We start from the raw sequence: 16,415 nt of genomic DNA, 5'->3' as shown, positions 1-16,415 counted from the left end.
CACAGTACCCTAGGTGGGGTGCTCTCCTATGAGAGCAGAATAGAAGGGACAAATCACCTCCCTTGAGCTGCTGACCATACTTTTTTTGATGCAGCTCAGGATACAGTTCACTTTCTGGGCTGCAAGGATTCTATCCTGATTCTATTAATTTTTTAACTTAGATCTTCATTTTTCTTAATACTGGACTCCCTGGCCTTGGGGTACCTGCAGCAAGGTCTTTTTCAAAGTCAGCAAAAGGAACTTCAGGACTCTTCCTAACTTCTTCCCCCTTTTTAAGCTAGGTGTCACAGTGAAAGAAAGGAAAAGGAGAAAAACACTAGGAAAAAAGAGGTAGGGGAGAAAATACTTATATATATGAAAACAATATTCATATGCTGAGGGAAGGGAAAGAAAGCTCTGTTTGTCTCTTACCAATATTATAATTATTTGTAATTATATTCCTTCCCTCTGTCTACTGAAGTAGGCACCCTCGGCTGTTGAAAAAGCAGAGATTTCTTAGCCACTTCACTTGCTTTTCTCAAAACTTATTTCCAAAGTATGTTTACTGTTAAAACCAAGCAAGCTTTAGAGCAAGAGGAGAAGCAGCAAATGCTGCAACATTTCACTTCATGGCAAAAACTATGCCTTGGAAACACATCATAAGATTTCTGTTGCTCTTACTCCTTTTATTACATTTTTATCTCGATCACAGTTTTTGAACACTTACAGAAGAGTGTATCTTCAAGTCAACCAGTATGGTTTGAAAACTGACAATGAAAAGTCTATTTTTCCATTATACAGTGCTCACCATGAGAAAAATTAAGATTTTGTGTATCTAGCATTGTTAAAACCGACATCTCAAATCAGCCCTATTTTCTTTAGCCATGAGATGAGTATCTAGTACTTTGTAAGAAACAGTATTAAAATTCAACCAAGTAAAACTTATTCCTGACCACTAACTGAAGACGACACTGGTCTAGTTTGAGTCAATGTGAGTAATACAAGAAAAAAATTCTTCTAATTGTATAAGACATTCAACAAGGGAAAATACAGGATGAAAATAAAATGCTCTTATTTCAGCATGACTGGGTCTTTTTTCTCAAGTTAATGCCTTTGAAGTATTTCTGAAATCTAACAGATTTTTGTGGTTTGTTGCTGAGAGCCCTTTAATGATATAAATTGGCTTTCCTTTCAACAAAAATGTACTTATTTTAAACTATTATCTTTATTTAAAAGATATATTTAAATATATTTTTAAAAGAACAAAAGTTTGCAGCATTTTCAAACCTAGTGCAATATGCTTCTATCTTAATATGAAGATTCTGGCACTCTGTACTCTGGGAGTGGAAAAGCAAATATCTCAAGATAAATTACTAGATTCTTTAGGGGCAACTCTTTAAGCATTTGCTTATTACATGTAGACTGGCTTCTAAGATGTAGAAAAGATGTGCAAAAAATACACATACAGATCATTTGACAAAATATCTGGAACTTTAACCCACAAAATTTGGGTATTTGTCTAATATTTGCCATCTTAATCCTTGAACTGAAGAAAGCATTAAGCTGGGTACTTTTTAAGTACATGCTTCCATATAGTCAAAGCAAATTCACCTTTTGAATGGTATATTTTTATAAATAATAGACATACATGATGTAGGTCATAATGAGTGGTGAATAAAGGAGCCCCTACCAATCTACTTAGGTTGCAAAGGCAAGGATTTAAACACTGGTGTTAAATCATCCTGCTTACACATATGTATGAGCTTTAATAATTACATGATTCCATACTATTTTTCCCTGTGCAATGAATGCTGATCTTGGCACAGCTGAAGGCCTGTCTCCTATAACAGCAATGACCGAACAAAAACAATTTTCTTTTTTGAAAATCAAAGGTATTAAAAGGTGTGTTGGTACTTACTAAATCGATTAGCCACATTCAGAAGAGAAACAGCAGTTTAATGCTGCACCACAGAACTGGATCCCATCCATGTCTCCAGAAACAAACCTCTGAATATCTGACCAAATGTATTTTTATATGTTCAAGTCTGTAAACTACTTAATTTATAGAGAGTGTCCCTCAGATAATACTTTATTAAGATGTGAAACCCTTGATGTGAGATGCTATGAATGCTAAAAATTTGCATTGCTTGAAAGACCAATTGAACAAATGCATGGAAGAAAAGTTCACTGGAGCTATTAAACACAAAGACAAGGCATGTGTCTTGGAAAGCTGCTGTAATTCACTGGAAGCTGTGAGAGTATACTAGAGGAAATATTACTTATTGTTTGCTTGCTTTGCTACTACATTCTACTAAGATCAGCCTCTTAATTCCCAGTCACTACTGGAGAAGAGTACTTGGCTAGACAAACCTTTATTCTAACCAAGAAGAGCTATTCCCAGGTTTTTACACTAACTATTAATACTGTGAAAAATGAGATTCTTGAAGCACAAGTTAGAAGCATCAAGACAGTGGATATCATAGTCAAACTGTGCTTCAGTTAACATTTGTGAACTGCAGATATTCACAACCTTACTCAGTCAACTCAGTGCTTACTCAGTGCAATGACAGTAAACCCATTAATGCTGTGAAACAGTTAGATACTATAGTGACAAACAGCACTGACAAGCCCAAAAAGAAGAGAATACAGGATAGTGTCTAATGAAAAACTCCACCAGCAGCCTTATTTTAACCATTAATCTTTTAATTAATGGTAATTTAATGGTAATTTTTAGTTTGCTCTTTTAAGCAAACTAAAACTCCTGAAATTTCACCATGTGGAGTACCTTGGCAGAACTTTACTAGATTTTTAGGAGCCCTTTATCCATCACAACTTCTTCCACTTTAATGGAATTACTTCATTAACTACCATCCATTTTAGCACTAAAAAAAATAAGACACTTTGCAAATGCCTATCACAAATATTTGTCATGGAAAGAAAACATGAAAATGTCAGTCCTTGAATGAAAACCATATTTCAATGGATATACAATCTCTTTATTCTGCTTAATTAAGATCTGTTACTCCTTTTGTCCTGTTCTTCTCTCTTGCCTCTCCCACTCCTCACTGCTGCTAACCTTCATGGTAAACCAGTCTCAGATCTTATTCCCAGTCTCAAGTCTTATACCTATTTCCTTTACCAACCTCTTCTAGCATTCCAGCCTTTTCACATATTTTTTTACACAGCCTGCTTCCCAAAATACTCCTAGTCAGGTCTCTCCCTCCACCTGTGTTCTACCCACATCTCAGCCAAAACACATTTCTCTCACTTTCTCTTAGAGCTTTCATTTTCTGCTTATGTCCTGTCTCCTATCCTTCTGAAATCAAAACTTACATAGTATATAAGAAAGTAAAAATAGAGGGGATAGAATTAACTATTGAGACTGGCAAACAACAGATTTGTAACATATCCATATACTATATGCCATATGTTTTATTTCTACTTTTGGTATATTTGGTTCTCTGAAAAGTTACTTGTGCACATTATGTGACAAGATCCCTGGCAGATCATTGGACCACTTGGTTATGCAAGTTACTGCTCTGCAATAAATGTGCACAAAACAGGAAGCAGAGTGATTGCAAATTACTTATGAGCATAATGTGTCAAATTAGCTATACGGATGACAAGGAGGATATGGAAGTGGATAAATAATTACTCAAGAAAATTTAAAACTAAAAATAAGTGTAAATTACATTTTTAGGAAACCTCTACCAATTTCTTAATTAAGATTCTGGGGTCAAAATGCTAATGTTGATGTATTGGGTGTTTTAATCTGCAAAAATAACCTAAACACACAGATTCAGTACTCCTATCTGGTGGCATCTTAAAATAGAAAACAATGACCCTGACAAGTCAGCAAGTAAACACTTCTCATATTGTGACAACATTAATACTTTACACCTTAACCCATTTCAGCCTCTGTCTGGGCTATGAAGGGTTAGGAAAAAATCCACCCAGCAATCACACAATTCTCTCCCCAAATTCTCACAGAAGAAAGAAGTTATTAATATGTAAACTAAAAGACTAAATGTGATATTGATGTTTTTGCAATGACTAATATGACAGAAGAAGAAAACCACACAAATGTCCAAATCCAGTGTAAGAGTTTGTAGGGGAGTGAGCAATTATTCACTCCCAGCTGGACTGCACAATGGCTTCATGTCCCTCCTAATAGCAGTTTCTCCCCAATTAGGTATCATCTACATAGACTTTATATATTGTAATCAGTACTGGCCCTTGAATCCTGAGGAAACCCTCCAGCAGACACCAGCAGTTGGATTTGGTTCTGTTGATCACAACCCTTAGAGCCATGCAGCCTAGTCAAGTTTCCACCCAACTTATCATCTTCTTGTTCAGCCCATAGCTCACCATCCTGACTCAAAGAGACTGCTCCAACGTAAAGTGAAACAGCATTCACAGCAGTCCCCTTGTGCACAGAGGCAGCTATCTATTGGAAAGCAATTCAGGTTGCTCAGGAATGATTTGAGCTTAGTAAATCTACTCTGGCTGTTCCTAATCACATTCTTGTCCTTTGTGTGACTCAAAATTATTTCCGTAAGAAAATGCTTTGTAACTTTCCCTAGGACCTAGGTTAGACTGATGAGCCCCATGACCCCAGAACCTCTCTCTTGACCTTTTTGGAGGTGATGACATTTTCCTTTTCTGATCATCATACCCTTGACTTCCCTTCTACAGTAACATTGGTCCCTTGATTTTAAGCGTTTCCCTGATCTTCCTGTACTGTGGGTAATGTGGGTAAGAAACCCAAAAAAGGCAGTAAGGTTACCTGTCTTTTCGATGTGCTTTGTTACTAGGTCTCCAGTCCCACTGAGTAGTGGGTCCACATTTTCTTTTGCTGTCAACATATGTACTTCTTCCCATCTTGTTCCTTGCTAGTTTACACTCCAGCCAAGATTTTTGTCACTCCATTCCTAACCCTAACCTTTTTTGCACACTTGGCACATTTTTTTTAACAAACTTCTTTTGATACATCAAGCATTTTATATATTTTTCACATATCTCTAGCTTCAACCATCTAGGATTCTATTTCGAACCTGATAATCTATTATCTGATTTTATTGATTCAGAAGTAGTAGACATTAGGTAGTGACCACATAATTATTGCTGTCTACCAATATCTACTTCTTCTGAATTCATCCAAATCAGCTATCAAATAGGAGAGGAATTCTACCCATACTTTATTTCAACCTAGCTATTTTAATATATATTCTACATATACCTTTAAGATACCTTCAATAAGAAATGTTCTCCTGTTCTTCACTGCAGTATTTTTACCTACAAAGATATTTAAATTAGGGATCTGGTTCCATTTGGAATAAACTCATTCAAGATCTACTTTGGTGTGACCAGAATTACTCTCTAAATTGACTAAATCTCTATTGGCTATAATAGGAACTTAGACACACAGCACAGACAAGACCACTACCTGAAACATTGTTACCACTGGGTGTTTTCCAAACTGTACTCAAGATGCCATTTTTAGCTTTTCTTTTTTTTTTCTTTAGAAAACATATGTAGAGTAAGTGGGAAAGAGTGCCAAATTATCTTAATAAAAGCACAAGCTACTGGAATTAAATCTCACAGAACCTTTCTTATATTAGATATATGTGCAATATTAGAAATTCATAGATGTTTAATTAGGTACAGAAGAGCTGTTATATTAATTTTAAAATACAAATCTAACATACTGAAAATAATGGCATCAGGAAAAAGTAATTAAAAAGTAATAAAAGTTTTCCCATAAAGGCTATAAAGTTCAAACAAAATGTATTCCCTACATCCCCAAAGAATCCATGTACATGAAAATGCCATATCGGTAGGCAAGAAGTAACACTGCTTATTATGCTTTACACGTTTAACTTTAAAAGTTGTCAAAATACTTTACTTTGAAGCAAAAAAAAAAAGAATTAGGATGTTTACTCTGATTGGAAGTGGTCAGTAGAAATATTACATGGCAAAAGGGAACTCCAGCTGTGGAACTCTTCTATATGTCACCTGCCCAGGAGAGCAGGCTAAGCTTGCTGAAGGAAATGGAGTGCAACTGCATATTGTTCCCTAAGGATTATATACCAGTAGCATAAATTAAAGCAGTTTAGAGGATGTTTCAACTAGTGCCTATGTCAGCCTATAAGCAGTTTCTTAGTAGCTCATCTGTGAATGTCCATAAAAACTGAAACTGAGCCAAATACTACCTGTAGAATTTTAGAAACATACTATGTTCTTGATCACTGCAATGACTGTGAAAATGCTTGTCTTAAAAGCATCTGTATTTGCTCATCATAGAATTTCCAACCTTGACAAGTCACAAGATTGTAGACCTTTCAGATTACATCATTTTTCATTTTATTTCATTTATCCATTCTCTTAGTTCTGCTATAACACTACCACTTAAAAGCAGCAACCGTCATATATCAACTCTACAAATGTATAAAGAAGCACTAGTTCTACTGAATTACCAGACTACTAAAATCATCATTGTCAGACAAGAGGGAAAATAAGATGGTGATCAAAATACATTTATATGATCCTCTGTAGAGTTAGACACTAGGCATGTAGTAGCTAAGAATCCTAGAAGAATTCTAAGAGAATTCTTTTAAGTTACAGACCCTTCAACTGGTTTGGGGTTTTTTTTTTTTCCCCTTGCCTTCTCCTTAACATGCTTGTAAAAATTCTCATATAAGTCTTCCTGACTACATCATAAATTCCATCGGTCCTACCAGCACTGCTGCATCTCGTATCTTGATCCTGTGTATCAGAAAATATGATCTCAGTAGATTTTACACTAGATCTACGGTTCTTGAGGGTAACTTTTTTCCTTTGGTCTCATATTTTAGAAAATTGATAGAACACACACTTGAAGAATACTCAACAAACAAGATCTGGTGTAAGGAGAACTGGGAAGTTCATCCATACAGATGAAGTACTGAGCCGAGAATACAGCATCACACTGAGTTCCTAGGGAAGGATCATTACACAAACTTTGTGAATTGCCTTGCCCTCCAGCAATGAGATTTCCACCAGGATGTCCTGGACACTCTATGAATTGCTATGTATTGTAGATGGTTCAAACTTCTGAAGGAATCCAAGGAATTCCATAAGTAAAATTTTGTCTAAATCTCAACTGAAAGCATTTATCGGAAATAATAAAAATAAGTCTAAGGAAGGATGAAAAAAAAACCAAAACTGAGGTTGTTGTAAGAGGCTCATACATTTGAAAGACAGCAATCAACTAATATCAAAGAGCATTAATTGTTGTAGTGATCATTAATTTTGCATTTCATACTGAGAGACAAAAGGAAGAAAAGTTAAATATGTCCTCAAAAGACTTATGTTTCCTATTCTAACAGGACAAAGGTAACATGGGAATATGGAAATGCTGGTCTCTGTTTGGGACATAAGTAATAAAGTCTCCATGTATTAATTAATTAAAAGTCGTGTAACCAAAACTTGAAATAAACTAAACTAAAAATAAACTAAAAAACTTGAAATAAACTAAACTAGACTAAATGGATGCCCCATTTTTTTACACATAACAATCCTTGCCATAATACATTTTATTATTTGCACGGGTTGTCTGAAATAAATACCTTCTAACACAGATATAAGTAAGCTCAGAAGTACCTGAACCCAGAAACCTGCTACTAATACAATACAATCTCTTTATAAAATTGAGTTAAGAAAGTTTGTGTTACTTTAAACAACACTATTTGTGATGAAAAACAGAATTAGAGCCTTTGATTTTGTTGATAAGGTGATCCACTTGTTATTTACATTATAATGTGAAAACTATTTTGTTGAGACTTTAATTAAAGCTTCACAAATTATTTCAATATTTTAAATATTTTCTGCTCTATAAGCCATATCTGGTTTTGCACAGGAAGCTGAATGAGTTGCAGGGCTCTGCACAAGGATAGCAGTAGATGTGTGGTTCTCAGCATGCACCGAGGTGATGAGGCTAAACTGTGGCTGCGCTGCGAGCAAGACACTGCTCTGAGAAACAGATGAGCAAACAGATTGCAACTCGCAGACTAACAATCTGCTTGCTGGGTTTCTTAATCTTTAGAGGAGAAATATCTTGGGCCAGGACTATACATGGTGTAGCTGCACACAGAATAAGCAAAGAACGGAGCCATGCCCTGCCACAGTCTGCCAAGTACAGAAGGGGAAAAACACAGCTCCATGCAGGCTTCTCCACCCTCCCACGCAGTTTAACAGCAGTAGCCAACAAAGAGCAAGAAGGGGCAACTCACCCTTCTCTTCCACTCTGTGCCACTTCACATCAATTCATATTCTGTCCCACAGTCTTGCTAAAAACCCAAAGCCTTTTTAACTTGTAAAGTTGAAAAAGACTAAAAATTAGCATTTTATCAGGAACTATCAGTTTTTCTTTAAGCTGCAAAATATTAGTAGAGGAAAAAAGGTACAAGCTTGACTGCAAGTGGCAAAATGAGATAATGTCTCTGTGATACACGACAACCTTCAAAGTTATTTTTCCGAAAACACTTTGAAAGCTATTAAGCCTGTCTCTATCCAAAAATAAAAAACTGTTTAGTCAATAAAAACATGTTCTTTACATACAAAGATAATAAAATTAAGTAAATTAAAAATACTGGTTTTGTTAGAAACATTTTCTCTTAGGCGGACTGCAGGATTTCACACTTAAGTTTTCGTGTTTATACTAGAATAATACAAAAGTCAGTTGAAAGTCAGTTTAAAACTCTGCCTGTGAAAATTCTCATTGCAACTACATACCTAAAAACTATTTGTTTGTTCTTTTATGGGAAACACAATAAATATACTAATGCGTGACATTCCCAGGAAGTGCAATACCAGAAAAAACAGAAAGAAACTTCCCTTACACTTACTTCAGTCTTCTAAATTCTGAATGTTTTTTGAGATGTCTCAAAATATCCTTGCTTCATAGTAAAAGAACAGATCATATAGCCTTACACTAATGTTTTGAGTTGGAGACTGTAGGCTTAAAACACACACTTAACACAGCTTTAGATGTCCTAGTGTATCCTAGTGTCTATCTGGAATTTACTTGTATCTCCACAGGTCATGGTTCTTTGTTAAAGCCCATGCAGATGCCTCAGAAATCCATGGGCATCTAAAATGCCAATAAAAACCTAGGTTTAAGGAATTATATTGTTCTATGCCAGATGTTTACTGAGGATTATATTTGCTCTAATATGTTGCAGTGCCTCATGCTAATTTTTGCATCCGAGGAATTCACGCTCAGTACCCCCGCCCACAACCTTTATATTCCAGAGTAAAGTATGGCAATTGAAGCAGGTGGCCACAAACTGACCCACAGCCTTCCAGTGCTCCTCCTTCAGCTGAAGCAAGTTGCACCACCCACAGTCAAACAGAAACAGATTTGTTGTCACTGCTTTAGATGGATCATTAAGGGCATGAGGTCTTACACAGTATCTATTATAGATATCCGTGTGCAGATGACATTTTAATTAAGTATATATAATTTTAATGCACTTTGCACGTACTCTGCTTTAAGCATGTGTTTAAATTCTCACAGGAATTCATTCATGTATTTGTATGTATGGTTAAATAGCCTTCTGGAGCAATGTTGTTTTCCTGAGCCTTTTAAAAATTAGATCATCTACCATGTAATTAAGATCAGTGTTCAACTAATATAAACATACAAAGGCTTGCCCAAGTTCCATAAAATACAATGAGAGACAGAAAAAAGTTGTTATAAAAACAGAAATAGATCGGCGCTCCGGTAGGTTGTTCCTTGGTGCAGGTAACCATCAATGTGCATTTGTCTATTCATGAATATTAAATTTCATTCACAAAGCACACAATTACTGCAAAGCAAATGTCCACCAAAAAAAAAAAAGGCTTCAAGACACAGAGGGTTCAGCCCCGTGAACTATCTCTAGCACTTAGGAGAGATCCAAAGCCAAAGTGTACTGTTACTTAGAGGCACAGTATTAGTCCATCTGTATGCTGAGTGACTTGGACTTTTCCAGCCTAATGCTAAGAGGACCATTGCCAAAAGAAAAATGAAAAAGCAAGATGGGCCCTTCTCACCAGAACAGGACAGGTACAGCTTTGGGGCACTATTTTAGGAACTAAGCAATAATTATGATCAATGAAACACCAGGAGTTACTCTCAAACACAATGTCTCCTAAAGTTTCTATTAAAAAAAAAAAAAAATCTTACATTTTCTCTGCTGCTTTCTCCTTAACCTTCAAAAGTAGTTTTTATTCTAATAAACTGTATGCAAAAAAATACATACACAAAAAAACCCTAGTATAGCTCTACTAGTAAGCTCCGTTAATTGGTTTTCAGTTAAGAAAAACCTACAGATCACCTCAAATTCAAGTTTTTCTACTGTACTCTTCTACAACTTTGCTATTTTTGGTAAGTGCTGGTTTCCTGAACAGGATCAAAATGTTAGTAAGACTCGCTTTCAGTATTTTCCTTTATTTCCATATGTTCTATACCAAGTTATATCAAAGCTTAATCTTGCATGCTATTCCGAACTTAAGTCATAATTACTGTCAGCAGTTAGATCATGCAACTTCTCCAGATAAAGGTATGTTAACATACCTAGAACATAGAATTCTTTCTTGAAAACACTTTCTAAAATGCACAGTACCTTACACTCTGAGCATTCCTGGTGAAGCCAATTACATTCCTAAGATACTCTTTAAAAAGCATAATGTTCAATACTGTATTAGACTGTGAATGTTTATGCGTTAATCCATTATTATTTTAAAATGTATTTTTTACTTTTAATTTTGAAATTACAATTACAGAAGCCAGAGACATTCTGTATAACATTAGTAAGGAGTATCATAAATAAAGCAGTACAAGCGTTATTTTGTTTACTTCTTTTTGAGCTAAGTGCTCTTCCAGAGGAAAGAAAAAAAAAAGACCGCAGTTGAGTTTACAGCTTAAAATACTTAAATTCAGAGTAACAAACTATGACCCTCATGACACATCTGTATATACAAAACACATACTTAATGTGTTCTGTATACACAAAGTAAAACACTGTTGTTTAATAAAAAAATACAAGCAAATACACTCCCTCTGGACATAAAGAACACGGCATGAAAGTAACAGTGCAAGAACATAGCACAGGCACCAGCCCTGAAGAAAGTCACTACACAAGTGATGCAGTAGAACTGGATTGTAAATGGCTAGTCATTTGTATTGAAGTCAGCCTACTTCTGTACTTACAAAAAAAACAAGTTATCACACTTTAAGATTACTCATATTTTAAATTAAACCAATAATCTGGCATACTCCTTGCTAAGCAACCTATTCAAATACAGCACAAAAAGAAATTCAGCCGTGTGCTTTGATTTTGCTCAATGGGCTTGTAATTAAACAATAGTGCAATAACTAATTTAGCTGGGGTATCATACAACTTTATTAAAGCACTAATATCTGAACTGCTAACGTTTACAGCACTAAACCCAGCTTTAAAGTAACAATATTTTATAATAGAGCATAAACAGGTATAATTTCAGCAGTTGCACTCAGTTTTCTCTGAGAGTGAATATTGAGACAGTATAAAAATATTGATGAGGATGTGCTGGCAATAGAATCACAAATAGATTTTTATTTAGGCAATTTCGATTTCTCTAGGCCTTTTCTTTTTTTCCAGAAAAAAAAATCAACTAAGAAAAAAACAAACAGATAATTCAAGTTCTAGGTCAACAGTGTCTCAGTGTTCTTTTGCTATTCCTAGTGCATTACTGAACACTAACAGTGGACTGTGTGCTGCAGACCTCCTCTTGTTTGAATACTGTAAAATGTCATAAATGCTTGTCATAATGCTCTTACTTAAGAGCATGATGAAACTGAGCATCAAAGCCATGCTGCAGATTGCCCAAGATATGACTAATGTCTAAAGTTAAGCCCTTTTACCCAACATGATCAGTAACCCAGTTTCACTCCACTAAATCGAGGTGCCTTGAAAGTAATGCTGCTACTATCTAACCTGCTCTCTAAGTTTTACACCTCCTCTGCCACAATGATTTAAAAAAAAAAAAAAAAAGAAAAAAAAAAAAAAAAAAGAGATTCCCTTTCTCTGGTTTGTAGGCTCATTACTACAGCATGCCTAATTTCTCCTGCAAGTGAGGGTAGCAACTATGGGTGAGGGCATGGGGTAAAGCTATGGCTTTTTACACATAATTCCACAATGAAATGCCTCGTCTGTGATTAATGCTTCCACCCACGACAAAAAGTAGTGATTTGAAGATAAAATATCAAAGGAAGGGTAATTAGTTTATGGTGAATATTAGCCCAGCAATAAAAATTTAAGTTCTGCACCACAGCTAGTAACAGAATGAACAACTACCTTACTGACGCATTGAAGGCAACAAATTCAGTATCACTGTATTAAGAAAATTACTGCCTATGACTTTAAACACAGGCACACTTGCACTTGGCCAGAGAGTGAACGTTTTATTGTTACTATGAAGGATGCAGGAATGGTAATGAAGATGAGAAGGGCGATGATGATGATAGGGAAGAAGAGGTTAATATCCCCAGCATCTGATGGGGAACGATGTCCCTACCTCAGTAAGCTGGATAAGGGAATAGCTCCAGATCCACTGCCCAGGATCCCTCCTTTCCTCCCGGAGAGGAGTTTCTCCACCAGAGCCACATTGCCTGTGCGAGCAGCTTCCAGCAGTTCCTGATCCTTCCCCATGGTCAGGAACCAAGCAGCCCCTGCGCACCCCGCCGCGCACTAGGAAAGCTGCACCCCCGGGCTAAGAGCGGCCCCTCTCTCAACAGAACGATCTCCCCTCCCCAGAGCAGAACACAGATTCCTGCAGTCCCTTCCAGGCCAGCAGGAGCAGCAGCAGGAGGGAGGAGGAGAATCACCTCCTCCTAGTTTCACTGGATCATTTCTGGGTGGAGTGTGGAAGAGAAGGGGAGGGGGGGGGAGGACGAGGCCAATAAAGAACCTCCCCCCCCTCATCTCCCATGCACACACCCGGAGCCCCGGCCCGGAAGACGGGGGGCAGGAGGGAGCGGGCAGCCTGAGCCCCGTGTGGCCTGCCAAAGCTGACGGGGCTAACGACCCTCCTGGACGGGCGGACGGCACAAGGGCGGGAGGGACATGGGGAGGAGGCGCAGCCCTGACTTGCCAGGCCCGTTGCTGGGGAGACGCGGTTGGCGCTCTCTCAGTGGCTGCCCGGGCTGGCTGCCCCCCTCCGCCTGCCCCAGCCCTTCGCCGCTGCCGCCGCTGCGTTGGGCCCCGGTGCCTCCGCCCTCCCCAGCTCCGCACCGCCCAGCACCGCACCGCCCCGCACGCCCCCTGGCCAACGGCAGCCTCGCGCGCTCCACTGCGGTGCCGCGCGGAGGCGGCCGCGGCCGCGGCGCTGCGGGCTGGGGGCACGCGCGTGAGGGGAGCGGTTTCCCCCTGGCGCTTCCCCGCACCGCCCCGCACCGCCTCTCCTCCGCCAGGTGCGGCGGCCGCGCCCTGAGGGGCGACTGTGCCTAAGGAGTGGGCTGCCGGCAGGTGTTCCCGGGCAGGAGCTCCGGGGAGGTGGTGCCTCCTCGGGCTGCGGAAAGGGAAGGGAGGGACTGGGGTGGTGAGGGGATGGCGAGCCGAGTTAGGATGTGGGGAACTCGCGGTTCCTCCCGCTGCTTAGGAGGCCGAGCGCACCCCTGGGTGCGGCGAGGGGCGAGGGTGCGGTGCCCTGCGGAGGGGATGGGAGAGCCGGGCAGGGAGGGCGGGTCTCTGGGGGGGGGGGCGCGGGTTGGTCGTAGGCGGGCGCTGAGGCATCCGCGCCCTGAGGCGAATTAGCGGCGGGTAGGGGTCGGGCGGGGCTGAGGGTTCCGCGGCGTTGTGCTGCGTGTGAGGAGATCTCCCCATCGTGGAGTTAACCCCAACCCGAGGACACGCTGGCACAGAGAGGAGCCAGCTTCCTGCAGCAGACCCGTGTAGACAAAAAGGAAAATCCGGGCCCTGCTGAGGTCAGGAGCAGAACTGAGTTGCTGGCTCGGCGAATCCGGCAGGCGGGACTGTTCCTGTCCATCACACGCCAGGGTCGTGGCTTTTGAATGTTTTAAAGGATGAGGGGTATAACTCTTTGGTGTCAGATCCATTCATGCCTCGCCCGGGTACTCCTGGTCCTGTTACAGGTTTCAAACAAATAACAGTGTGATTCTTTGAATTGTATGACTTTTCCAAGAGGCAGAATTCATCATTCCTTATGGTTTTCAAGTTCTTACAAGTTATGATGAAAATATTCGGTGCCAGCCAACTCATGGGTGCATCCTGCTGTAATGCACCATTTGACACTGTGTGTACATGAGAAGCCAAATTACAGCCCCACGTTCCTGTGTTACTTGAGTAATTTGTGTTGGTGAAATCGTAGGTGCAACAGGCAAATCAGTCAAGACCCCTTACTGTTCCCCCACTGAGATCAGCATTCTGCCTTGAACTGTGCTCATGAGGTGTAAAGCACAGCAATGGCAAATTAACATTGTGGTAGGCAGGATTTTAGTGTTAAATATTCAGAGAGAGTGTTAATTACTCCAGACCTGTGATACGTTCAAGTCAATGGAAAGATCTGTGTTGATTTCGCAAATGATTTGGTTCAGACTCTGTCAGGAACAGTTTTATAAGTGTTTTTTATTATTTTTTTTTTTAAGTAATTGAACATTTTTAATCTTTTAAAATCAATGGAACTTCTTTTTGGGTCAAATTTTCTCTGAGAGGAAAAATCACCATAGAGATCTGTTGTTCCAATATAGTTGTCCACATCAACAAAACAGTATCTGTTTTTGATAGAAAATACTATTTACATAGTTTGGCCTTTTCAGGATGTGAAATGATGTCTCCTGCAATGCTGTCAACTGTAGCAAGACGAACCTTTCTTAGGGATCGGCGCTTCAAGGTCTAACCAGGTGTCGTAATAGAGACTTGCGAGCAGTGCTCTATGTCTATAGCTCACAGAGTGGAACTAGCCTAGATCGGTCCTGTGGCTCAAAGAGCTACTAGCCTCTCTGTTGCCTAGCCCAAGAGTGAGCTAACTAGTGGGTGTGAGCCTCACCTTTTATTGGCCCCCTGGTCCTGCTCATGCTCAGTAGGGGGCCTGCCCTAACCAGGCACAGGTGGGCTTGACACAAGCTCACACCCACTCTTTGGCAATTAGAGGCACCTGGTTGCCTTGTTACTCTACAGTCAACAAGACACAGAATTGAGTACTGGCATAAAATTATGAGATGGAGAGACTCTTAACCATGGCCTTTCTGATTCAAAGAGTCTGACATAAATAGCAGTTTTATGGTCTGATTCTGTGATCACAAGTGTTTCATTATAGTTTAAATAAATTGTATAATCACATGATTATACAAGTTTTCAGTGGTCACTCTTTGCATTTGTTTGCCAGTTCCGTTCGTTTGGAATTTTGGGAGCCCTATTGTGAAAGTGGAAAGTGGCTGCCGAGGGGTGGTATATTCGAGGTTTTTAGTAAAACGCAAACCCATAGCCTGATTGCTGGTGGTGCTGTGGGTAGGGTTCCATGTGAGGGTTAGGGCCAGAACAAGGTTTCAGTGGTCACTCTTTGCATTTGTTTGCCAGTCCCGTTCGTTCAGAGTTTTGGGAGCTCCATTGAGCAACAGTGGAGAGTGGCCGCCGAGGGCTGGTATATTCGAGGTTTTTGGTAAAACGCAAACCCGTAGCCCAATTGTTGATGGTGCTGTGGGTAGAGGTAAATGTGATTGATAGGTTAGGTATGTGCTTTCGCCAGTATAGCAAAGTTCCCATAATTTCATGTAATTCTTTTTTATTTGTGGGTGCCTTTATTTCTCCTGGGTGAGAGAGAGTATCACTAGGGATATTCCATGGCCCACCTTTCTATTTGATTCCTAGAAATTTTGTTTCCTGGGAGGGAGGCTGCTGTTTATCCTCAGGACTTTCTATTTGCAAGCTCGTTGAGTGCCCAGTTATGGCATCATAAGCTGCTCTCACTGCTTGCTCATTTTGACCACCTATCAGCACATCATCGATGTATTGATAGATTTTTACATTTGGGTTGTTTTTTATTTCTGGAATATTTTCCAGCTCATGTGCAAGAGCATGGTGGACAAGCGTGGGAGAATGTTTGTAGCCCTGAGGCAGCCTGGTGAAAGTATACTGTATTCCATCCCAAGTAAAAGCAAAATATTTTTGATCCTCGGAATCAATGGGAATTTGGAAAAACAGATCTTTCACATCAAGAGAAGCAAGCACTGGGTGTGCTGCCTCCTGGATTTCTAGCACCAGATCTGCAATGTTCGGGGCAGCTGCAGTTAATTTCTCAGCACCAGCATTCAATTTTCTATAATCTACAGTCATTCTCCACTTACCATTTGGTTTTCTTATGGGCCAAATTGGGGAATTGTAAGGTGAATGGCAAGGCACAATGATACCTCTTTG

At 39.6% G+C, this 16,415-nt stretch overlaps 1 protein-coding gene across 1 annotated transcript in view; it reads right to left on the bottom strand.

Annotated features, from left to right (window-relative positions):
- The window catches only part of ANKS1B (ankyrin repeat and sterile alpha motif domain containing 1B), a 410,716-nt gene extending 398,024 nt beyond the window's left edge, over positions 1 to 12,692 (bottom strand). Inside the window, 1 exon segment of the mRNA XM_030447180.1 lies at positions 12,559 to 12,692. Within this exon segment, the coding sequence (XP_030303040.1) occupies positions 12,559 to 12,692 (134 nt within the window).
- Positions 12,693 to 16,415: the final 3,723 nt, after the last annotated feature.

This window comes from Calypte anna, chromosome 1, assembly GCF_003957555.1.
Source record: "Calypte anna isolate BGI_N300 chromosome 1, bCalAnn1_v1.p, whole genome shotgun sequence".
Lineage (NCBI taxonomy): Eukaryota > Metazoa > Chordata > Aves > Apodiformes > Trochilidae > Calypte > Calypte anna.
This window is presented reverse-complemented; position numbering and strand designations above follow the sequence as displayed.